Consider the following 27,568-nt stretch of genomic DNA (forward strand, 5'->3'; position numbering starts at 1 on the left):
CATCCATACAAGATTTTGGATTTATTTGGATTAATATTCATTCCTAAACAGGTGATGAATATTATTTTTTCAAATTTTGTGAATATTTTGTGAAATTTTCCAATTCTTCGAACTTGGTCATTTTTAGACTATGTGGTATGGCATCCTGATGCATGTTGTTATTCACAGTTTACACAAACTGACTATTGCTCTCACCCAGTTAGTAACAGGTGTTGTTTTAATGACTTAATAACATTGTTAATTTATACATTTGTTTTATTTTGTTGTTTCAGTGAAAACCTGTTGACAAAGAGAAATAAAGGCATTAAGTTTAAGTTCAAGGCAAATGAAGACATGCAAGAGTCATGCCTCGTGTGTACAAAATGTATTCATCGGTACCATGCAGTGCGCACCATATGGTCTTGAGTGTTTATGGACTAGTTTTTGCAAAGTTGACGAAGAGAGTGATGGCAATTTTAAATTCCAACAGGAACTTATGATACAACTGGGGAGTGTATACCATTTTTAGGCAGTCCAAGTTGTACAAGTCCCCATGCATGTCTGAGCATAGCCTTCAGGCGTGTAAGTCAGGCAGCATGGTTTCTAATGGATGCATCCTATACTACCGTATCACTGCTCGACAAATTCATGATTGTCCAACCAGCTAAACCAGCCATCTAGATCAATAGGTCTCACCAGGCTTACAGTTTTATCTGTTCTACCATGCCAGAAGTATATACAATTACAATCATGGGAATCTTAGTGATAGATCCATCCATCTCACCATTCCTAAGACTTCATCTCTCTACAATTACAAAGATCGTAATGATACATCTGTCCATGATCAGATGCCTGTGACTACATATAATTACAATCATGGGAATCTTAGTGATAGATCCATCCATCAAACTGGGCATAAGGCTACAAAATTGTATCATGATTGGGGCTTTAGTGATAGACCCATCAGTTCTTAGTGATAGACCCATCAGTTATCCACAGAGGTCTCGCTAGGATTTTAAAAATAGGAGCCCAGGACTCCCATTTTGGTAAAAATAGGAGTCTCACCATCAAAAGTTGCAGTCCCTTCTTTCCTACAGAATCAACACAGATGTGAGTGCATCTATTTTTAGATGGAGAGGTTTTCGTAATGTAATCACTCACTATAATATAGCTTCATTACAACAGTTCATTGACAGGATCACAAATTTATGGTTTATTTATTTGTATATATAATTGTAGTAATTTTAGGCAAATAAATAGTATCTGATTTGCTGTTTTTTCCCATATTTTCGCAAATACATGTCAAGTCAGAAAACAGCTTAGACCTTAAAGCGCATCTCGAGAATTCCACAACATAGCATTGTCCCATATGTTTCTGACCAACAAAATTTGCATTTTAAAGTTAAATCTTTAATAAAATAATACCTAGGCTTTGGTTTCAATGATTTGTATATTTTTTCTGAATATATTTGCCTGAAGATTTAAGAAAACAGACAATCTAATAAACTGGTACATCCCAGACTTAGCAAAGTCTGCCATTATTTCCCGTTAGGCCTACTAGTTCACTTACAGTTTCAAACTAATTTTATGACAAAATAATGTATAAGAGGCAGTTAATAGATATCCAGATCACCGATTCTGATCTTAAAACACAAGTTTGTATGTTTTATCATCAAAGGATAGCATGTAGGAAATTGAGTCAATCAGCTATCAAAACATAATGCTTGTGAATGGGCAAGAGTTTGTTTGTCAACGTAATGGATATAAAAACTAGGCCAAGCTACTGATGCCTTGATGAATACATTTCACTACAACACTAGAACTAACCGGGCTAAGGTGAGGGGCATTTAAAAAAATATGTTATGGTCAGTCAACGTACCTCTTAAATAATCACAGGGTGAAGTCGTTTTCACTTTCCTAACAGAAGAAGGCGAAGTTTACATTTTTAGGCGACTTGTCACCCACTTATGAATGGCATTTTGTCTAAGTCTCAACATGTCTTGATTCTGAGGTCATGTGCACTGCCTATTCCGCTACATTCGGAAATGAACACAATAACGAAAACTAAAGTTGTTTATTTTATGTACTTTTATAAATGACCACATGTACGTCTCTGGGTCTTTCTGCCTCTGAATTCAATCACTGTAATTACCAGTACATTTTTCCACCCGGCCGCCAGTCAAAGCCTTTGAACTTGCCACCCAGCTATTGCATCATGTTCATTTTTATGTACTCTTATAAAATGGCAACACGAATGTACATCAAGGGGTCTTTCAGTCACTGAATTCTGTCATTGTAAATATCAGCACAGCTAACTGATCAACACATTTTCCCACAAAGCAGGTGGCTGTAGTAGGACTGGCAAGTCTTTGAATTTTGCCGCACACCTATTACATGCGTACGGAGGACTCCCGCCTCAGTGATTTTCTGTGTCTCAGATCAAAAATTGGTGTCCAAATATGCGTAATTAAGCGTTTCTGAGATCTCTGATCCATGTCCATGGCATAACTTGTACCAGCACCAACTGACTGCCTTCCATGTGGCAAGCCAACTGTCCATACTGGAAAGACAAAATCATCCAAATAGAACTGTCTTGTCCTGAATTCACTTCTTACCTGCAGGGTACTGGCCATGAATTATATAGAGACGATGGCTATGCAACATTGTTGCTAAAGGGAATGGTTTATCCTGAAATGAAAGCAAACCATGAAAAGGAGACTTCCCACAGTGAGTGTGACGATAGTCATAAGCAACAGTCCAACTCCAATCTGACCAGAGAGAGGACAGAGTTTAGTTTTAATTCTGCCATTGAGGAGATATACTACGTGTTGCTGGCTCTGGAATGCCATCCACCCTCAACCACCATAAATGATTATTAAGTTAAAGTGTAGATTGACATCAACCATGATGAAGAGTCTCCATCCTTCCAGATGCTTCCACTCGCAACAAAAATCAAGGAAATTCATCATAGGCTCTCTTGATGTGTCTGTGTCCCAGAGAATATGTGTCCTGAAGAATGTTAAGGCTTTCTTTTGTGACAGCCAAGCAAGTACTAGTAACATTTTCATTGCACTGGTAGACACATTCCACTGCCTACCATACTATAACCCCAGCATTAAGTGACAGTTCACATGCCTGTCCCACTTTTTCTATACAATGTATATCTTCAGGTAGTTAAACTTGGATTATGACTGCTTATAACTCAGCTTTGGAGTTCAATGTTTGTTCATGTGACTTTAAGCTTACCGTTTCCAAACCCTTGGAGCAATTATGGACATAATTACAGTAATTTGACATTGTTGGCCTAACTGTTAAACCCTGTACAAATATACATGTGGTCTATGTTCTTTGGCAACCAAACATTGTACCTGTATTCAAATCAACTTCTTAAAACTGATAATTGGATCCAAAAGTAACAAATTTGGAAATAAACTGATAACAATATTTGCTTGACATTCATAAATAGTTTTTTAGTATCTATCATATGGATTGAAAGAATGTAAGGTACCAGATAAACTGTATCTACATTAACTGAAAATAAAACATACAAGATTATCTCCTACTGAAAATAATTCAATGATTTTGCTTTTTCATCACGTTCAGCCATCCATCAGATTATCAAATCAGCAATCTTAAGTATATATTTTAAGCTGTTATCTACTGAATCTGCATCACATGCATCATGGAGTCTAGGTAAACAGTAGGGCTATGGTAAAAGTGAACATGTGTCAAGTTCCTGAAAAAATGTCTCATAGGCACATATATTTCAGCTGCATGTACTACAGAGGCTGGACAAGTAGAGGCTGTATTTTGGATAATGGTTATGTTTTATTGTGTGGGAACATGTTAAGCAAATAATTTAAAAGTGGATGGGGAAATGAAAAAATCAATCACAGTATTTTTCACAATTTTTTATTTGATAGTAAGAATGAAACCTGCTAATACTTGCATGCGATTTATTTTTCCTTCTATTTCTTTAAAAGCAGAATCTCTTTTCCTTCTTATGCATTTTAGTGGGCAAGTCTTTGAATATTAAATAGCACTGTATACAACTTAAGAAAAGCATTCTGCACTGTGTACTGTGGCTCAGCCAACAAATAAGTTCCACACAAAATTGTGGACACCTAGTTTTACAAATGGATAAAGCTGCAACTTTCTAATTGGTGCGATCATACTTAATATGTCCATGAGTCCTGACATGGACAATACACAATGACCACTACATCCAGTCCATAAATATGAAAGAGGAGGCAATACTGAGCATACTACCAATACCTGTCACTTGGGAGCAGCATGATTACTCTACTAATGCATGAAATTCTCCTAGGTTAGTTTAGTACAGCGGGAGATGTTAGTTATATAGATGCTTGGAGATCACTTAGGCATCCTGCTCTTGACTTTGGTCTCGCTTTTTTTTCAGGAAAATCGTTTTGATTTGATTTATATTTTCTTTCTCAAATGGAGATATGTCACAGCTAAATTAACAACTTGCATTTTGTTCATTTTCATATCCAAAATCCATTAAAATCCATAATGATTGACATTTTCAATCTATTTACAGATCACAAACTGTCATATGTGGTTGTGATTTGGATTTTTAACATAGCTTTGACAATTTTTCAGTCATACCACTATGATGTCTGCAGTGTGGCAGTTTATAGTGATGTCTAGCACTGCAGCAGCATCTTGCAGCAGACATGTGGCATCATGTCCCACCCAGTCACATTATCATGACACCAGACCAACCAGTCCTAAAATGAACCTCTTAATGCTAAGCACTTAGCAAGGCATCTGTTAGTACTATTTTTTAAAAGTCTTTGATATGACTTGGTCAGCTTACCGGTATAAAAATAGTAGCCCAGAATGATCTGGTTCACAGCATCCCATAATATGTTAGTTCCAGAGTTCTTACAAATAATGACAGTCAAATCCACACTTTTGTGATTCATGGTATCCTACAAATGTCACAATAATGTCATTTTCATTATATAAGTGACCAAATATAGTAAAATCCTCTATTATCGTCAAGTCATCTTAAATATCACCTGACTCCAATTCCTCATCTTTACTGTCATACTTGGTGCTTATGTGGTGACTGAGTTTGGACTCTGTAAGTGACACTTTGATCATACAGTCTGTGAAATCCATTAAAAGATGCAACTGAACAAATGTCAATTGTGCAGCAAAATCTCAATCAAACTTGTCAAGTGGGAAAACAAAGAGGGTTCAAAGGGATTAAGGCAAATTGAGTACAAGGAGTTGTAGGACTCTACTTGGCACTGAAGAAATATCAAATCCACGGTTCAGTCATAAGGACTGTCAACTTGAAAAGAAAGCCAAAACACAACCATGTACAGTTTAGACACTTACTGCTACTTGGTAAGAACCACATCTAACACAAAAAAAATCAAATTTCCACTGGGCAGGGGGGTATATTATTCTATATGGATTTACAAATCATCGAACATAGAATCTGATCCAGAAATATTCTGTACATACCACCGAAAGGACCAGTTATCCATCAGTAGCTCAGTAGACACGAGAAATAATCTAAATTGTACACCAATATGTAGCAAACAATTCTTCAATTTTATGAATGCCTACTATATGACCCACAAATAATCCATCAGCATCAACAAAGATTTGGGGTCTAATTTATGGGACTAATACTGTACTGAACCACTGAAAAAGAAATGTGGATGATTAAGTTACAAAATTTATCAAATTTAACTGGATGACACCTAACTACATCGCAGGGAAAGTAAAAATGGGTTCAAACTGGCATAATGGTAGCCACCTAGCAGGTAGAAAGGAGAGTTAACATGTAAGAATTGCTTCCCTTTTCATCTATGTTCCATCTTTTTGGGGAGGGCTTGATTTTGGGGGTAGTAAAGAAAAGTATCCTAATGTATCCTGCACTTAAGCAATTCCTTCGAACTTTTCAGAAATATCCTAATTTCATAATATCTCTCATTTCTTGGATACATTAGTTAATTAGCTAATTATGGGTTAGAAATGTCAATCATATATTCTCTCATACTCTTCTTAAGGAGTTTTCATCCACACAACCCCTTCTCGTAAAGATCATCTAGTATGTCACCCATTTTGATGCACCTCACAGAAGTCTATTTCTTCCTGTAACACCACTGTATAGATGCTCTGGATTAAATAACATACTGGCAGAGTAACATCAACAGCACATAGAAAAAGTTTATAAGAAAATTGGCATTAAAAAAATTATTTAACATTCCTAAAGTTTTTCTTTTATTTATCATAATTTACATACTGGAAAAGATTTTTTTGCAAAAGCTAAAATAATCAAAATTGGGGGAAAACTGTGACTGTATTATGATAAAAATGTTTACTTATGCTTAAAAAAAATTAGATTTAGTGTATGATTGTTTTCCAGTACTTAATTAGCATCCGTAATGTACAGAAACTTTGAATTTACTGTTTTTTTAAACTTTAAAAGAGGTTTGTATCCATCATAACTTATGTCTCTAAAACTGCAGATAATCTGAGACAGAAGACATAATGTTGCTAGAGATGGTTTTGTTTTCATTCATTGTAATTCTTAGCATTTTCAAACCAATTTATAAATAATAAATTTGGTCAAAATAAATTAAATTTTGAGATTCTCTAAAAAGGCTGAATGAAAATTTACAACTGAATGAAATGTCTTATTTATCAGATAAAAAATCCTCCTGTAATTTTTCAAAATAAGAAACAATATATGTGATGATTTAGTTAAAATATATCACAAAATTATGTTTCATGCAAATTTCCATAAATTATAATTACAAAAGAAGCACCTCAGAATATCACTAATGTCAGATACATATATAACTTTATAATGTTGTACACTCTTGTATCCAGTGTTACTGATGCAGTTATCTGCTGTGAGAAACAAGACTAACAGTTTCAGTCTGGATGCTTATTATGGCGGGAAGTTTATCTGCCCATCAGAATAGTAGATAAGGATTTTTATGTGGACTTACTGATTGGAAAAAAGAGAATCAGTGAAATGTGTTTTATTCATGGTATGTATCTTTGTATCATTTCACAAATGAAAATAGGATTTTCGACTAAAGTTTCTGTTGGTGTGACTCGATGTTGATCAGTGTAAACAAATGTTGTGTATGTGACATCAGTGAGAGACATGTTCTCTCAACAACTGTGAGTTTATGCCACAGCATCAAAACAGAGGAACATCTAATTTGGGTTTCAGACAATAATGTGATCAGATAATGTATTTGCCAGAGAAACTGCATCAATGGAATAAATTCCACTGTGGAAACATGGATTTTCCATAATCCATGACACTTGTACTGTATTTGATGTATCTGCAATGTATATGGCTGGTAAAGAATATGGATTTATTGGTTTCATTTACTAAAGTACTTACCAGATACCTGGCAAAAAGATTTCCAATCTTCAGCAGCACAATGACACTTAACATGTCCACAAACTGAAAAATAAAGTTAATAATTTAATAATATATGATCTGTAGCTTTAAGGATTTAAAATTTCTTTCCTGATGTAAAACCAAAAATGTTACTCAGTGAACCACATCATCTACATATATAGTGAAAGCCCATTTTTCAGTAAATCATGTTTTCCCTAGAAGTTTACCCAATCACATTAGCATTTCTAATATAACCCCATTTACCTCCTCAATTAAGCATTCCAAAAGATCAAAATTCATCTTTCCAGTCTATCATTCATATATATATATATATATATATATATATATATATATATATATCTGTGTGTGTGTGTGAAAATACACAAAGGGCAATAGCTCTTGCACATTACCTCCTCTTGCCACCACCACCAAGCAGATCTAGTTCAAAGCTGGCCATAACATTGTGAAAAGGATGTTGGCATAAGGCGGAAGTGGTCAGAGGTAATGTAACCAATTTGATTGGGTAAGTATTCAAAGAGAAACAATTTATTGAAAAACATGCTTAGTCTTTTTGGAACACAATTTCCCAGATCACATTAATTTTAGGAAAATAGGTAATAGGAGGTGAGAATGTTAAGCATATAACCTATATGGCAGGTAACCTTTTCGGGAAGAAGTTTTGATTCCTCATATGAAGGATAGCACACTCTCCTGTCTTGTAATCAGCACAACTGGAGGTGACATGGTTTATTTGTGGGATGGGAAAATAAATAAAATCTTCTCAACAAATAAAATTTCTGGGTGAATTCAGCAAAATCTGTAACGAGTGTCTGTCTGGAGGTTGTGCTGATGTCAGATGATTTTGTTAGCCAACTGTAAAGCTCAGACCAGGCCTACCAGATCCAGAGTGTACCGATGCGGAGCTAAATATTGTATCTAAAAATTCTTGGTCAGCTGTGCATGCCAGTCTACAAGATCTTGACAATGTCTTGGCTAGAAATATATAGGCTTGCTGAAATTGCTCTAATCTCACAAGCAGATATATATTCACATTCAAGATCCATAAAATTACTTTGTTTGCTTCAAGTAAAGCTTGAGAGTACATTCTGTCTCATGCTTCAATGCCTTCTGGGATATATAAATACAGGAGAGATCATATGAAACATTTCTGATTGCCCACTGACAGATTTGCCTCATGAAGACAAATAAGCTACCTGATCAAAATAGAAGACAGGGTGGGCCAACAGAGAGAGCATGCAACTCAGTGACTCTGTATGCCGAAGCTAATCCTATCAAAAAGCAGGTTTTGTATGATAAGAATTTCCGTGAGGTTCTGGCCGAAAGAGTCTAAATTATTTGAACTTAGCCAAGTCAGGATCCAGAAAGGATTCCACTTGGGAAACAGTGAGTGATTTAGGCTTATGCATCTCAAAATTGGCCAAACAGTTTGGGAGGTCTTGTCATCACACAGATCCTCTTTGCCATATGATAGAAGGTTATCTGATATAGAGAGGTAGCCCTTAAAAGAAATTGGGGGCAACACTTTCTCCTCAAATTCCCAGAGAAAAAAGTTGGCTATCCGTGGGATTGTGGCACTCAAAGAGACGATGAAACTGATTTTGCACAGGTCCCATTAAGACCTGCCACCATCCCTAATAAGCCTTTAAATTAGAAGGCCATTATCTTTGTGTATTTCTTTCTATCATAAAAGGGTTAAATTGTTGATGCAGTAGGGTTTTCCTGACAAGAGTCAAGTGCAAAGAAGTTGATCTGTGCAAGGACAGATCACTTGGACCTGAGGTTGTTGGAGAAGATAAGGCCTAGCCAGGATCTTCTTGGGTAGATTTATCATTAGATTGTGGAGACTGTTTATCCAAGAATTGTCCCAGTGAAGAAGGGCAATCAGAATCATTTTGCAGTTCTGTATAGTGTTTGGAACCAAAAGTGTTAGGAACTTGGGAAAGGCCCACAAAACCTCACAAGTGACAATAAGGGCATCACAAGCGCAAGCCTAAGGGATCCAGAGATGAAGAGTTGATGCTGGGCATTTTGTGATTTCACCAGCTTGCAAAAAGGCCAATTATCTGACATCCCCAAAAGAAGGCAAAATTAAGGATAGATTGAAGGGACCATTCTGTGTGATGAATCTGGCCATTCCTGGACAGAGAATTGGCCAGGACATTGTGGCTGCCAGGAATATGCTCTAGATCTTAATTTTTGTGAAGTGCACAACAAAGATGAAACTCCCAGACCAGAATGCAGAGCTTGGTTAACCTGGTACCACTTTGTTTGAGGAGATGCGTCATTACCATCAGGCTGTTCGGCATTGTGAGCTAAGCCATTGTCCTGAAGATGGTCTCTTCAAAAGTGAAAGGACTCAAAGGTAGCTTTCATCTCCAAGAGACTGAAGTGGAAACCTGTGTCTCCCCTTGATCCCACTAGCCACTGAGAGTGTCGAAGTCTGGCAGCAGATGGGCACCCCAACCATACATACCTGCATCCATACACACAGTCATATCCAAATGGATTGTTCCAGAAGCATTCCTGTTGTCAACTAACCTTGGTTGTTCAGCTGATACAGGAATGGTACTACATCACTCATTACCCTGATTCTGTAATCGAGCAGCACTGAAAAATGGTGCCACTTATACATCAAGGCCATCTGCAAAGGGTGCATGAGGTCTAATGCTGCATTGAACAGTCCCATTACCGTATTTACCGCATATGTTGGGACATGACAAAATAATTCTTTTTTTTCATGTCCCAGAACTTATGGTGAAACATTTTTTCACTTTGGTCATATGTCCCAAGACTTAAGAAACAAAATAAATTTGTATTGCATTTGTGCTTGCCCCCTCACCCCACTGCATGTTGTAATAAAATAGATAAATAAAACGCTTAATTGATAATAAAAAGAACGAAACTAACCTTGTGTTATCATTTATTCCTTTTTTCAACATAAGCATTAGAGAATAAAATATTTCCACGAAATCCATAAGCGTAGGATTCCATACAGTAGCGTGTATCAATTATTTCCGATACCACACAGCACGTTGTTCACATGAACATTGAGAAACAATCGTGTGTGGTTGTGCTCCAAGATTTGAACATGTTATGTGACTGAAAACTGGAGCCAACAAACTTGCAAAGAGGGAAATAGTCAACCGATATCTTGAAGACGCCATTCACGCATGACACGGTGTTGGGTGCAAAATAATCAAGATTGAATTATATCCAGGTCTTCTGTATGACAGTGATGTGTGATGTGATTTTCATTTTTTATGTAGCTTTAAAAAAATTTCAGTTATATCACTACGATGTCTGCAATGTGGCAGTTTATAGTGATGTCTAGCACCGGAGCATCATGCTGCAGACATGTAGCTTGATGTCCCACCCAGTCACATTATCCTGACACTAGGCCGACCAGTCCTAACACTAACCTCTTAATGCTGAATGCCAAGCGAGGCAGCTGTTTGTACCATTTTTGTAAGTCTCTGGTATGACTCAATTGGAGATCGAACACACGACCTCCCGCATCCGAGGTGGACGCTCTAACCACTAGGTCACCGGAGCAGTGTTTATGTATGACTGTATATCGCAAATAAAAATTATTATTTGAAAACACATTCACTTAAGTGTAATTGACAATCTTTTCACCAGCTCAGGTTACAAAATTATCCTTACTATTTACCCGCAGACATCAATGATCCTTTGTATTAATTGTAACCACAGATGCCAAACACATAGAAGCCCTGGTGGTGAATAAACACGACTGGCAGCAAGCAGTTAACTCCTTCTTTGAACCTACCGACAGGACATCAAAGACAAAAGGTTATTTTTATTACAAAGCAAGCCGATCTCAGAAGCTGACTTTGGTCACTTTTTTTTGGTAAAAGATATAAATACAAAGGTTATTTTATTGCAAAGCAAGCCAACATCGGATTCTGACTGGATTCTGTGAAGTGAGCCGATTTTTTAAATTTATTTTTTTGAATATACAAAGACGGTCGAGATATGGAAGCAAACTTGGGTTCCTTTTAAACTGTATTTACAGGAAATTCTGAAGTGACACAATATAGTGCTTTCTGCACAGATGTCGATGACCCAGCGTCACACAGAATATTTGGAGAAAATAAAATGTGATGAATTTGTGAAGGCTAGAAGAGAAGCAAACGATTTTGCAAATGAGAGGGAAATAATCAACCGATAGATTGAAGACAACTGCCATTCACGCATGGCATGGTGCTAGGTGCAAAATAGTCAAGATTAATTTATATCCAGGTCTACTGTATATCAGTACCTCACAAATAAAAATCCTTATGTGAAAACACATTCACTTGAGTGCGTTTTGCCGGCGTGGGTTACAAAAGTATCATTACTATTTATCTGCAGACATCAGTGCACCTTTGTAATAATTATTACTACAAATGCCAAGCACATAGAAGCCCTGGTGGTAAATAAAAACAACTGGCAGCCAACAGTAAACTTCGTCTTTGAACTTACCGACAGGACATCAAAGACAAAGGTTATTTTTATTACAAAGCAAGCCAACGTCAGAAGCCGACTTTGGACTCAGAAGCTGAAATTTTTTTTAAAGGATATCAATACAAAGGTTATTTTATTGCAAAGCATGCTGACCTCAGAAGCCGACTTGGATTCTTTTAAGTGTGCCGATTTTTTTATATTTTAGCTCCGAATATACAAAGACGGCTGAGATATGGAAGCTAACTTTGGTTTCTTTTCACCAGTATTCACGAAATTTTTTAAAATAAAGTGAAACAATGGAACAGTTTTTAAAGTTTACAATAGAGTGCTTCGTGCGCGAACATCGATGACCCAGCATCATCCAGAAGATTTGGAGAAAATAAAATCACGTGATCAGTGTCTCTCTTTACACACATTTGTGCGTCAGGGACGCAAAATGGAGAAAACTGACACACACATTTTGTTGCCGCAAGGAATTCGCATAACGCGATCAGGATTTATTTAATATTCAATGCGTTGGACTAAGGGTGGCACTGTGTGTACTTCGAGAATAGGCATTGACTGGTTCCCCGCTTTGTTTACTCCCTGTGTTGGGCTCCTCTATTCGTATAGTGGAGTGGAACGCAGTGAACATACGAAATAAGAAACCAGACTAGCATAGGCAATGTTATGACGGAGCAGCTTCCCCTAATCTCTCAAGCTCTCATGCGATTTCCATTGAACTCAGCAAGATGTCATCTTGATGTTTAACCTCAATGCTTGCTGCACTAGAAAGTGATCTCCAGATTAAAATGTCATGCACTAAAAATCATTAGCAAAGAAAGTGAAAGAAGCAGAACACAAGAGTAACTGTGGATCTAACTTTAATGGAAAATGGAGAAAATAATTCCCTTGACTGGAATACGGCACATCCATTAGGATTACCGGTGTGACTGATAGCGTGACTGCGAAGACTGCAAAAGTGAATAATTCTTTTGTGACAGGGTTTAAGAATTTTAACAAATCTGCCCTCGTTCGCCACAAGATATCTGAAGAACACATTATAACCCAAGACATTCTTTCACAACAAAGAAATCAGTAAACTTGCCGAGACAAATGCATTTATTTCAATTACATAGTCAGGGGTTATTGCAGATTTTGTTGGTTTTTAACTTTGCTGCAATAAAAGAAAGACCTTAAAGTTCAAGTGTAACTTATTAGAAACAAGATGAATCATTAGCCTTCTTGATTTTTGGATAAATTTGTTCTAGGATGAAGTACAATGAAACTGAGTACAGCTTTTATGACAGGCAGTAAATTGACTGCCATTTGGTTAAAAAGATTTATTAGGCTTTTTGTATTGGCTTGTATATAATATGTTGGTCTATAATATTGCTTCGAAAAAATTATAAAGAGACTGTTAAAATTAAGATTTTAAAAGAAAAATGAACTAATAAAATTATTCTTTGAATGGACAATGCATTTGTTTGTTAATTGTGCATGTGGGTTTATTTGTATGTTTAGAGAGAGAGAGTATGTTGTGCAAGTTGCAATATCCTATTTCAAGCTGAAAAAGTAGGAATCGGATGAAAATTTGTCAGTATATTTTTGACCCCCATATTTTTTATTTGATCCCCAGCTCTGACACCAAGGTTTTTTTTTTAACCCTCAGTTTTACACCCCTGGGGGATACACTGTGTGATGAATTCGTGAAGGCCAGAAGAGAAACAGATCATTTCGCCAACAATATAATCATTAACATGGACGAAACTCTAGTGCACTTTGATCGCATTCCTGGATGGACTGACGATAAGATGGATGTCAAAAGTGTCAGAATTAGCAAGATTAGTGCAGATTTGAAACAAAATCTTACTTTTGTTCTTACAGTTTCCGCTTCAGGTGGTGTGTTGCTTCTAACAATTTTTCATGGTATGAGAAAGCTAAAAAATATATTCATGTACCAAAAGAATAGACTGTACGTGTGCAGGAGAAGGGTTGTGTTGATGAGATACTGCTGCAGTGGATTAAAGAGTTTTATCTCAAGTTTTATATTTTTTAAAATAAAGTTTCAGTTGGAGTGCAATTTCCGACATGTAATTTTCAAATGATTTAACAGGTGTCCCACAACTTACGACTAAAAAAAAAAAACGATGTGTCCCAGAACATACAGTGCACAAAAAAATTACTTTTAAAATTAATTTATGGTGTCCCAACAAATACTGTGTCCCAACATATACAGTAAATACGGTAACTGGAGCACATTCATGACTGTGATCCATTTTTGTTTGAAAACAGACTCTACAAGCTTGATGATTCAGACCACCTGAATGTAAGGAAGATGTACATGGTTGAGGTGGGTGAGAAATTCCATACTCTGATAGACAAACTGTTGGAATTGAGAAAGACTGGACTTTTCCCAAATAATCAGAAAGTTTAAATGATTTAAATGGGATAAGAGATCATTCTTTCCCTTGATCTGAGCTGAACTTCAGTTTATGTATATGAAAAACATCCAGGTTTCTGGATAATGCTGTCAAAGTATACCACCTTAGAAATAGAGGCCATATAAAACAGGGAAATAACACAGATGATTGGTTTGTCTTAAGGTCCAAGGACTCAAGCTGAATGGGAGATTGCAAAACTGATAACAATTACCTTGATATGCAAACCGAAGAAATTTCTATGAGGACAAATGAATGGAAACATGACAATATGCATCTGTCAGATCTAAACTGTAAGCAAATTAATTCAAATGGATGGAGGGAGACTGATCATGAAATCTCCATTTTGAATTTTGAGAGAAGTATAAATTGACTTAATTTACTCGGCTAGATGATCACCCTGAGACATGAGCTGGACATTAGTCTACCCAACCAGAAAAACCCTGGAGTCCAATCCTGAAGATTGTGGATTCTAAACATCTGCTTCTTGATGTGCTTCCTGATCTCTTGTGAAAAAAGTGTACCCTTTACAGAATCTGAGAGTAAATTCCATCAGTAAGAAATAGGAGGAGTTTGGCAAAATGAGATCCAAAGCCCCTTCATGACAGTCTGGATCAGCCACTGGCTTTGTGGAAAAACACTTTTTGAAGTGCAAGAGTTTGGCATCCACCGGAAGGCTGTCTATGATCAGGTGGGAACATGGGTCAGTAACAAGATGAAGGCTTCGGAGCAGAGAAATTGTTTCCTGCTCCCTCTACAAGACTGCCTTCCAAGACCAATTCACATGTATATAGTGTTGAGATCAAAGCTAGTTTTAGGGTGTATATGCAAATGATCACCTATCTGTTTCATCTCTTCTCATCACATCTTTGAGGATGGATCAGAGATGATTTGTAAGGTATAAGCAGCTGCATGCATAGCAAGGTGGAGTAACATCTGCCTCCCTCTGTGCATCCTCTATCTTGCAACCAAACTGCAAAAGGGAGTGGTCTGCAAGGTCAGGACATGGTGCAGCTTGAGCAAGGTAGAGTATAAGTATGCATCCCATTATACAAGGTGAGGGTTGGAGGAAGCAGTCCAAGCATTTGCCCTGGCTCCCGTTTCATGAAGCAATGTAAATTTATGCACACAATTTTCACAAGTTTTATGCACAAGTTAATGTTATGTATTTTGATGGTCCAGATACCTGTATAAGAAAAACTTTTGTGTAACCTAATCTTGTGCAAGTAATTTCATTATAAATGTATCTGGGCATCTGCAAGATACTTGCAAAGGGCTGTGACAAAGATGACAATGACAAGGACAATAACACAATGTTCCCAAAAATATCCCTCAACATACTAGCGTTATGGAATGAAATCTAGGTATTATTTGAGATAAAAGAAGTGTGTGTGAGAGAGAGAGAGAGAAAGAGAGAGAGAGAGAGACTCTAACCACAAGTTGATGAAATGAGCCTACTAGTTGAAGGAAACGGCTAAGCCATGCATCTATATTTATCTATAACAGAGAGGTAATCTAATCACTTCATCATTTTTACCATGTTATATTTGTTTTGAATAAATATAAACATAATGTTGCTCCTCATGATGTTTCCAATGACAAAGCATTGTGGTACACTATTATATATAGCAAGGTAAATGTGACTTGTATGCAATCCTTTGAATCATCTACAAAGTTCTGAATTTATTTGTTTTTCCTTGCAATACCATAATAATAAAGCTTTGACTGAGTTTTAATTTCCCTTCTGTATCATTTGCCTGTTCTAAAACCATAATCCACTCTCTTTTTATCAGTTCATTAAAACTTGGAGAAAAAAAATACACTGCATACAACAGGATATGATTTAAATCCATTTCATTTAATCAGGGATCATCCCAGAATGATGTTTTGTCTCTTTCTCTCTCAGACAAATACACACACCACAGATTCTCCCTCTATCAAACACACATACCTCATATATTCTCTTATGTTATTTATATTTGATTTAATTTATATCTGATTTAATTGCTTGTAAGTTTTAAAATCTTTTTATTTTTTTTAAAATTTCATTATATGTCAAAATAATGTAGTTTTGTTTACTAGGAACATGATACTTTTCCAGAAAATAGTTTGACCTTGACTGATTCATTTGTAAACACATAAAGCTGACCTAGTTCCCGACCTTGCTTCAAAATTAGTAATACTCATGTGAACAAATCTGATGAATCAGTTGACTCTTTTCTCGAGAATAAGAACATTCCAAAATGTAAGCAGTTAAAACAAAACAGTTACTTTTTATTCTCTCTAATATCTCTACTCTTGAATACAATATCGTCAAATGCACTTGACTTACCATGCACATGATTTACCAAGCACATGATTTACCAAGTACATGATTTACCAAGTATATGACTTACCAAGTACATGACTTACCAAGCACGATTTGCCAAGAATATGACTTACCAAGCACATGATTTACCAAGCATATGACTTACTAAGCACATGATTTACAAAGTAGGTGACTTACCAAGCACATGATTTAACAAGTACATGACTTACTAATTATATTACTTACCAAGTACATGACTTATCAAGCACATGATTTACCAAACACATGACTTACCAAGTATATAACTTACCAAACACATGACTTACCAAGTACATGACTTACCAAGCACATGATTTACCAAGTACATGACTTACCACAAATAAGTAATCTACAGCATTTGGAAATGCTCTGGTTGCAAAATCCAGGAATCTCAGCATCAGTGGTGTCTGATAGTTTTAAAATAAATCAATATGGGTTATTAGACAAATGTGCATACAAAGAAAAGACTTCTACATAAAAAATAATATAAACTCACCAGTAAGCCAAATAATATAAGCTCACCAATAAGTCAAATAATATAAACTTACCAATAAGTCAAATGATATAAACCTACCAGTAACTTAAATTGTTAAATCTTTAATCATAAAGAAACCATGCTATGTCAGTGTCACTGAAGTTCTTATCATAATCAAAGTAACTTTATCATCTCTTAACAATAATTGTACATTGCAAATATTAATTTGTTATGGCTATGGTTTTCTTATTGACCCTTGACAATAAATTTCAGTGATCCATCTTTCGACATAATAATTACATGAATCACTAGAAATTTGAGACCAAAAACTGCTATCTCCAACATCTTTCTGCTTATTCCATTAATCAACTATAAGGAATCCCATTCCACTGCCACCAGCATCTCTGCTAGCAGTGTCTCAATGAGATGAGATTGTTTTTGTCTTTGTTTTTGTGAGATTTAATGCCATTTTTTAAAGCACAACAGCCTATATACAGCAGTCAGTAAATGTGGTGGAGCAAAGCAGTCCTACCAGTCCTAACACTAACCTTTTCATGCTGAGCACCTAGCGAGGCAGCTGTAAGTACCATTTTTGCAAGTCTTTGGTATGATTTGGCCGGAGTTCAAAACCCACAACCCCCGCATCCGAGGCTTACCACTAGGCCACCGGAGCAGTCTCCATTGAATTAAAGGATATAAAATATAACTTCATGAATTAAAGGATATAAAATATAACTTCATAGTCTCAATGACTTAAATTTAAATTATATTATAAATTCAAAAGATGATACACATTTACGTACACTTTCTGTCCAATATAACTTATATATATATATATATATATATATATATATATATATATATATATATATATATATATATATATATATATATTCCTCAATTATCAAGAGAGTTGCAGTATGTACACTCTCATACCTACCTCATGGAACAGGTCCCCAGAATAGGGAGAAATCATGATGTTGGATAGGGCTACACCCTCCATTGCTGAAAGTAAACAATATTTTCTGGTAGATTATACATTTTGCACACAAAAAAAACTTTCAAAAACTTAATGAAGAAAAGACAATATGCTGGGTTACCCATGTAGAGGACTGCAATCCTTTTCAAAGCATAACAGTGCATGACATAAAAGCAATTCAACAGCCAATGTGGTACTATTTACAGTTCCATACAAAACATGATTGGCAGTTATGAACCCGACTACCTCATTACAATGATTTTAAGCTCTGTGTGTGTGTGTGTGTGTGTGTGTGTGAGTGTGCGTGTGTGTGGTGTGAACATATATGAGTTAAAAATCACAAACAAATAACAGTATTTCCATGAGCTTTGGATCAAAAATAATCCTGTTGTTCAGGGAAATAACAAATATAATAAAAAACTGACAAACAGCAAAAGTAGGTGCAAAACCAGCCCAAGTGTTTTTAAGATATTCGGATTCCTTTATCAGGGGCACAAAAGTCACAAAATATAAATACACATATGACAACATAACACAAAAAATTGACTACTATACAAAGTCTACATTGTGTTTGTTACAGATAAGTACAATTAAATACAAAACTAAAGGTTAAATGATGTTGAGTTTTTTTTATACTTTTCAGCGTTAGCAAAGCAGAAATATCTATAACAACTGTCTGCTTAAGTGGGTCAGCAATGAAATGTTGCCTTCCGAACCAATGTTTATGATTGGAGTACCCTGGGCACAAAATAAGGACTGGCTGCTGTTTTACTATCACATGGAACTACTACATAACAGAACCTGCATGGAATTTGTTCAGTGATTTGCAGTTTGATCAATATCAGACACAGTTGTCTTTGATAGCAGAGCTGGATGCATCTTTGAAAGCAGAGCTTTCTACTGAAACATTCAGGCATTCAAAATCGGCTTAGATGATATAAGGGTCTTTCATCTTTCATTGTACAAAGTAAGTCTGACAATGTTTTTACCAGAATCTAGCATTATGGTTCACCCTGGTTTTCATCACCACAGTAAAAGTCATGACTGGTGAGTAGCTGCTGAGTCTTAAATACATACATGCAACATCTGCATTTATATTTTTACCCTCATGCTTGCCATATTAGTTAAGTGACTGAGCAAGATTCTCTAAGCCACACATAGTGTGATACCAATTCTGATTCTTTTATTTCACTCAAAAGCAACAAACCAATCTGGGTTTGTCCATGCTGCCCATGTAGGAATAGTGCCAGCGGATAAAAGCCTTTGTCATAAGTGAACACATTAACAGCAATACTTAGGTTAAGTGCTTCAAATTTGTTCAGTGTGGCTTTGGTAACCTGCATAGGAAATTCAATGTTGCCAAAGTTAACATCACCCAGGTGTTACAGGAACTTTTTAGGCATATCTTGGTGATCACAAGCTGGATATAATGACAAAATAGCCCATTCAAAACATTGATTGTCAATGTTTTTATGTTTATAACTGACCTTGGCTGTACCCACATAGTTGTTGTTATTTAACTGGATCCATCAAACAGCTGATACAGTGAGAGATGTACCTCAACTTACATCTTTTGAGAGGGGGCCCCGAGTGGCCGAGTGGTCTAAAGCGCTCACTGTTACGGATCACTGCCATCTCACCTGTCTGCATGGGTTCGAGTCTAGGATTCGGCTAACGTATGTAAGAAAGCTCGCCAGTAGTTTCTTGTAGGTTGGTGGTTCTTCCTGGGGTTTTCCTAGGTTCTTCCTCCACCATTAATACTGGCCGCCATGCATAGCCTATCGTGTGCTGAAATATGGCATTAAACCCCATAACAACAACATCTTTTGAGAATCCATCCAGATCATACACTGGTGTATTTCTCCAATATTTCAAGAATCTTTTCAATGCCTCTGCCAATTTCATCATTGACTGATGGTGCTGCTGTCTTTGCAGTTCAGGACCATACAAGCACTGCTGTGAATCAATATGGTAGTAGTTTTAAATCCATCTTTCTTGCAACTAAGTAGCACAACCAAAGCGCACTAAGTGCAATGTCTACTTTAATCCCAGCATGACCAAAGTTTTGTGAGACCATTATGATTCCAGGAATCATATTTGTTAATAGCTGTTGAGCATCTTTACTTGGTTTTGTATGTTGGTGGGATAATTGCCAGGTGATTTTCCAATTCACCATTATGCTTTTGAAATTCTGGTACTTGTGACTGTTGTGCTTTTGCAGATGAGTTATTTCTCAGAAATTGCAAGTATAAGATTTAACATGTCTTTAAATCACTGATAAACTACAGCACTGATGAAATTTTACCTGGTAGTGGACATAATGAATTTCTAGTCACATGACTACATGAATCTTTATTTCTATGACATCAGAGGTCCAATCATCATGTCATATCACCAAAACTACCCATGTTATTGTACAATTTGAAAATATTAAATGAATGTCAACTTACGTTTGTAACAACAAAAAATGAAAGCACACTTAATCCTCAACTTACTAATCCCGAGAACAATGACCAGAAACATGTTGCTGTCATGGAAACCTGGAGAAAACCATATTCATTTAGCCGAGAGTATATGTCAATGTCTAGTCCTACATGTAAGACTTTGATGCTGATATTTATGTTCTGGGCATCTGGGATATAGCACTAAAACATAAATAACATGTGATACGTCTTACATTATGGGACTATTCAATGCTGTACTCACATGATACAAGCAAATACAAGTGATCAATAAAAATGGTTTATTCCGTAACAGATTTTGTATCTTGGAGGTGGTAATGTATGATTATTTTATCTATGCATCTACTAAGCATAATGCATTTTGTTAATCATTATAGCTTTTGCATAATTTAACAAAACAATCACCTTAAACTGGTGGGAAACTGAAATCAATAACATTTTTAAAATGCTCAAAACTTTACTTTATCATTACTCACTTAAAAATATAAAATAAATTAAACAGGAATCTTTTTCTGGAAAGTGACTCACCGATTCCTTGGACACAATATATAGTTTATGCAATGGAATTTTCATTAAAAATTCATGCATCCTAGTCCTACAATGTAAGACAATTCTCCCAATATTTTTGTTCTGGAGGTGATGGGTCTTACAGCTTAACTAACGGCGCTGTGTAGTGTGTTTTGATGTTGACTAACAGTATAACAAAAGTCAAATTTTCAGAAATATCACACACAACTGGCAACCAATAATGACGCTTTTCTACAAAGTTAAGTTATAATGTTTTTGTCAGACGTTACTTACCCTGGTATTTTTTCTCTAACAAAATCAAAATATTGCAAAAGAAAAGGACCTGTTTTCAAGTTTTGTTGGCCCACATTTCAGTTGGCTGGAAAGTGATGAAAGCCAGGAATGTCAAAATTGGGTTAAGTTAAAACATTATTCTTTAACAAAACAAATAAAAATATATTATGCCTATTGGGACTGTAAAGCAACATTTCATTTCATTCTGCATTGAACCAAACTGAAGTTACTGGCTCCGAAACATGGAATTTTGTGCGAAATTTGCCTCTTGGGACAAGTGCGAGCACGTGTGATAACCGATGAAAAGAGCTAAATGCACCATGTTTGTAACTCTAAGATACATCCCTTCTAGAATTACAGAACAGCGTAAATGCAAAAGTAAGTTTTACTTGCCATTAACTCGATTCAACTTTAGGAATCCTGTTCTATGCAAGAATTAGAGAAGTCACCCCATGGAGAACTCGCCCTAACATATCTGGAAAAGTCGCCCCAGAGTGGTTGGAGAAGTCGCCCCAAATGGTTGGAAAGTTACCCCAAAACATGTCACCCAGAAAACCTGTTTCATATTTATCTTTGAAATAAATAAGTTATTTAAAAGATATAAATGTGTACCTCAGAACAATGCTGTTAGCAGCAAAGATGTTGCCACATGGTGGTTACCACATTATTTGATCGCATTTTGAATTATTCAATTACTTAACTGAGATTATAATTCATTGTGATTAACATTCGCACTGAAATTCAGATATACCACTCCACACACGTCGTTTTCCATTGCAAGTGTTTACTTAAGCCTGTTACTTAAGCCTGTATATGTCAGACTATTATTACCGATCAATGCAGAATTACTGTTTGCTGTTGTTGATGCCGTTTAGTACTGTTACCATTGTCAAGCGTTATAGCAGACTTGTTTGTCTGAAAGTTACCAAACATGAGATGATATAATCATCTGTGTGGTATCCAAGATGGTAAGAAATTTATGCAACCCCGAGTGTTACATCATATAACAGATTAATTTACAGTTTCCTAATTTCCCTCATAAGTTTTGTCTCCATCCATCAAAGAGCAGACTGTTTATTGCAACAGTTCATTAAACTATTTATTTTCAATGAATGCCATTATTTTCAATGGAATTTAATCTTTGCCTCTTATTTTAGTAATATCTAAATTATATCAGCAAGTACCCTATTAAATAGAAACAAACCTGGGTTAGAATAACTGAAATACAGCTTAATTATCTGATGGCTTCACTCCATCTGTTCAAGATTATATGCTGCATTTGTATCCAAATTTGCTGAGATCCTACTTTTCATCGAACATCCACTAAAACAACAGGAACACTTGTTTAAAAATTAGTATTGTTGGTATCAGGGGTTCATTGTTTGTAACTCTGATATAAACATTTCTGCCCTTAACCAATTTTGACAAAATCCTGTGTGCAACTTATTTAAATTCATTGATGTTCAAATAAATGTAATTAATTTTATCAAAAGTACTATTAAGTAGCCAGTCATTTTTGAGTAAGTATGCTGATTCGGACCAGGTGAAATATTATTCAGTTTAGTCCAGGATTTAAATGTGACATTTAAATTTGTTTTTTAAAGATGATCTTATCATCATGTCCCAAGTACGTCGAGCAGTTCAAAAATTCATTTAAGGTAACAAAATTCGATTAGTACGTGTAATCATGCTGTTGTTATATATAATAAAATAACGTAATCCTGTTTATTTTGCATCAGCAATTTAGTCGTGAAATATTTTTAAAACTTCTTGTTTAACTTTAAATAGTTTGTTTTATTGAGAAATAATAAAATTATGAACACTGACAAAAAAAGAAGAAATAAACTAAATGATGGGCGTAGTGCATGTGAGCTTTCAGAAACCATATGAATTCTGCGCATTAGCTATGATGTTGAACTCAGTAGTGACCACATTTCCTGAGTAGACATAAATGATGCTTTTTGTCGAGTTCAAGTAACATTCGTCAATGGTTAGCAAATCTCCATGAAAAATCAGATTAAATTGTTCAATTAGAGATGATACTATAACCCTCTGGCTTACTGATGGTCAGCACCAATTCAGTCAATTTTGGGTTATAGAGGTCTTGCCATAAAGTCATTTCAGGATGACTTTGGTTATTAGGTTGGAACCCTTTCATATATTAGCAACCCCAGACATTTTTCTGATATTGAAATAACTGCAAACACTTGATTTCTTCATATATATCTTTTTAACAGCATTCCAAAACAGTTTAATTTTTTAAAATATCTCTATTAGGAAAAAAGTTATGCAACTTTTAAGTTCCAAAATATTTACAAATTTCTACAATTTGTGTCTTATTTAAATGAATTCAGATTAGGTGGCAGTTATGGAACCGAAGTAAAATGTTCTTTCCATAAAAAATGTTATAACTTTCTTTTTTGAGATATTATTGTTGTTCTAGGGTTTAACACCATTTTTCAGCACAAGATAGGCTATAGATGGCGGCCAGTATAACTGGTGGAGGAAGAACCCTGGAAAACCCAGGGAAGAACCACCGGCCCATGAGAAGCTACTGGCAGGCTTTCCCACGTACCCACGCTAGCCGAGCCTTGGACTCGAACCCACGCAGACAGAAGTGAGATGACAGTGATCCGGAATGGTGAGTGCTTTAGACCACTCGGCCACTCTAGATATTATTATGAAACTTGATATTCTGATTGCATTTTTCCTGCTGAATTCATTGCTCTCATTAAATATGTGGTCCACCTTAAATATTTTCATTTGTAAATGAAAAGCATATAAACACGTCATAACCTTTATGGTATTTAACTTAATGCAAATATATCACATTAGCAATAGTTCATATGTAAAACAATTTCAAATAACAAAAAAATGCAATGTTTATTCATAATTGTCATTGAAACAATGTTGCAAGACATAGTCTCATAAATAGAATTCAAGTTGGTTTGATCTTCTAAATCTTGTGATGTTATATTTAGCTCCTTGCAAAATGGACCAGGAAATGCTGCTGTCTTTCACTTAGAACAAAAATTTCAATATTGTGTATCTGCAAAATAATTTATCACTTTTAGACTTTGTATTTTTGTTGTTTTTTAATTTGAAAACATTATTGATCCTATCAAATGTTATCAATGCATTGTGAATTTAAGAACCCACTTTAACCCTTTACCTCATGCAAGCGTCTTTGGACGCCTCTACTCCATTCGCATGGAAGCGCCTTTTGACGCCTCTACTCCATTCGCAAGGAAGCGCCTTTTGATGCCTGCTATAAACATCAGCCATTTTAAGCCGGTTATTCGTAGCTCATTCTTCGGGGAAAACTCCATATTAGATACTACATTCATTTCTGCGAATGACAATTATGTCAGATCACGTGGTCATGTTTATGCTCTGGTCGATATCTGCTATTTAAAGTAACTGGGTCATCTCCACTCTCCAAAATGGAGGTCGCAGATTTCATTCAGTATTTGCTAAGTTTTCACCATTAGAATCACAACTATGAAAGATTCAATAACTTAGGTAAAGGCTCTGATATTGATGTAGGCAGCAATTAGTTTTTATAAATTATCAAATTCTGATGACTTAGTGATGTAGACGCAGATGAAAAACTTGTGAATTTCGAGTATGAGAAATGGCAGCTATGGTTGATCATGCGGCCTCACTGACATGACGGTGAACGAGTTCTCTCAAGATTTTAAAGCACATAAAAATTCTTCATGAAAAATAATTACACAGTTATAACAATCAGACTTTATTCTTAAAATTTTCCACACATAATAAATATGTACCAAAATGTAAAATGGTTAAAATTGCTGTTAAAAGTAACATACAGTATATTGCTTAACAGTTAACATGCAGGCCTACACGTATGGAGTCAAATAGGAAACAGATGTTCTATTTATAGCGCACTGCACTTTGTAACTATGCTCTATGAGGTAAAGGGTTAAGTGTGTGTGTAGTTATTTTGCTACACTCATCAAAGTATTTTTTTTTTAAATTGTCATACTGAAACTTTACATTTGTCTGATAGGGGTGCAATTTTTTAATCATTATTTCATCAGACAATTGAGCCTATTTATAGTGGATGAAAATCTACGCTATGCATGTTCATTTTGTGACTGTGTACTGTCTAACAAGCATTAATAAGATAAAAACTAATGTTTTAAAAATCATTTTAGTATGTTCTTCTGGCATACCAATTTGTACAAAATTAAAAATAACTTAGTTTTGGAACATCAGTTGCGGAAAGGTTAACATCATTATCAGTTGTTAGAAAATTCAAATATGGCAGACAATGTCAACACGGAGATTCAAATGTTTTACAAATTCAATGCTCATTGCGGTTGGTTTATAAACGTTTCCGATATATAAACTGTGTAGCAAAATAAAGCTTGAAATATGCCAATGTTGATGATGCATGATGCATTTATTTAAATTGCCAAACTTTTGGTCAAATCTGCATCAAGTTTTAGGGATTATTTCTTTGTGTATGCATATCATAGAAATGTGCTACAACCACTGACCAAATTGTTTACATTTCCTCTGATTGGATTGAAAACTTCATGAATATTCATGAAGTTTTAATAACCTGCATTTTGCAACAAAGAAGAGAGGTGTCACGTGACCGCGGCATGATTGGCACTTATTTCCAATGACACGTGAAATCTGTTACTTTCGGTGATCATAATAAAGTAATAATTCCAGGAAAATTGTTACCTTGTCCGTGTTAGACTGGGTTTGCTACATATATAAAACTGCAAATGTCACATCATGCTTACACCCGCTCTATTTTTCCAACTAAAATGCATCTAATGATTTGAAGAGCAGAGCAAAACAGGACAAAGAACACTTCTTTCTCGTTAAGTACAAAAGCAAAGTTGATCAAATAGAAAAGTTGCAAAGTTGCACATTTTGCAGATTTAGTAAGTTATTAAGTTGAAGAAAAACAACAATAAATAAAGCCATAACAACCATGTGGCGACATCTCAGAATTAATATCTATGATCCTTGTAGCGACTTCACAAGGCGCAATGGGGCGACTTCTCTGACCACCATGAGGCAACTTCTCCTGACACCTGGGATGAGTTCTCCCAGGGCGAGTTCTCCATAATTCTTTGGAAGTTACGTACCTTCACTCATATGAGAGAGTTCTGTCAGAACGGGTCATGGGGGTAATCTAAGGTATTTGCATCACTCTGAATGATTTTTTTCCTTCAGATTATTGGGGGGGGGGGTCTTTTTTCCTCAACATCAAGCTCGCGTCGAGCACCTGTGGTACTAAATACAGTACATGCATCCGTACTTCATAGCGCCGAGTTCACATGAAAAAGCGTGCCACATTATCAAACAACACAAAAATGGCAACCTACCTCTTTCCCATGATGTGACTGGTGTGGAAATTTCAGTCTTTTCTGCAAACCAGGGGGATAATGAAGTTCTAAACAGAGAAAGACGCAAGATTAACCCGGCTATGAAGCAGATAGCCACTGCTATGGGAGGCGCCATCTTTATATGTATACAAACAAACCAGCCCACAAATGGTGCTGAGGTAACAGAGTTTATAATAATGCTGAGCATTATGCGATAAATAAATAGATAATTGAAAGGATACGTAATAGTTTATCGAATTCTGGAATGATCAAAATAAACAATAGTAATAGTTATTTTCCTGAAATATACTGTTAATGATAAGACATAGTAACATTTTAAAAAGTAATAATGATTTTAAAAAATGCATCACCAGGATGAACTATTTTTAAAACTATATAAATATTATTGTTAATCAAATATTTTTCTTAGTCTAAATCCTTAATACAATTTAAAGCAATAGTTTATCATAGCAAAATATTCAAAATCCACACGCACCTATATACGATACACGAAAACAAATTCAACAAAGTGTAATAAATTAGGAAATAAAACCGAAGATAAAACCTTTGTCCGCCTTCTCACAGGATTTTGAAACTGATTAACATACTTGAAGCAGTTCAACGTTCTGATTGACTGGCTCACTGCTAACAAAATGCCATCTAACTATTTCGACTTATGGTCATTCAAAATAACAGAAAGAAGCAAAACTTAGAAGTTTTGTCAAACTTAACAATAATTTACTTATCAAGGTTATAAAATGAAAATGTAAGAAGAACTTAGAGTATTGTGAACTGAATCCAGAATAATCATAAAAGGTTATATTCAAGAATCGAAAGTTCGGA

At 35.6% G+C, this 27,568-nt stretch overlaps 1 protein-coding gene across 2 annotated transcripts in view; it reads right to left on the reverse strand.

The window, feature by feature from the left end:
• The window catches only part of LOC149780915 (GPI-anchor transamidase component PIGU-like), a 59,111-nt gene extending 32,250 nt beyond the window's left edge, over nucleotides 1-26,861 (reverse strand). For both annotated transcript variants that reach the window (XM_089938012.1, XM_089938011.1), the window contains exons 1-4: nucleotides 26,726-26,861; nucleotides 18,052-18,116; nucleotides 16,972-17,043; nucleotides 7,385-7,447 (exon numbers count right to left, since the gene is read on the reverse strand). In XM_089938012.1, the coding sequence (XP_089794138.1) occupies nucleotides 7,385-7,447; nucleotides 16,972-17,043; nucleotides 18,052-18,116; nucleotides 26,726-26,861 (336 nt within the window). The remainder of the gene's footprint in view (nucleotides 1-7,384; nucleotides 7,448-16,971; nucleotides 17,044-18,051; nucleotides 18,117-26,725) is intronic.
• Between the last annotated feature and the right edge of the window lie 707 nt (nucleotides 26,862-27,568).

Source organism: Sinohyriopsis cumingii, chromosome 16, assembly GCF_028554795.1.
Source record: "Sinohyriopsis cumingii isolate HCF-2022 chromosome 16, ASM2855479v2, whole genome shotgun sequence".
Lineage (NCBI taxonomy): Eukaryota > Metazoa > Mollusca > Bivalvia > Unionida > Unionidae > Sinohyriopsis > Sinohyriopsis cumingii.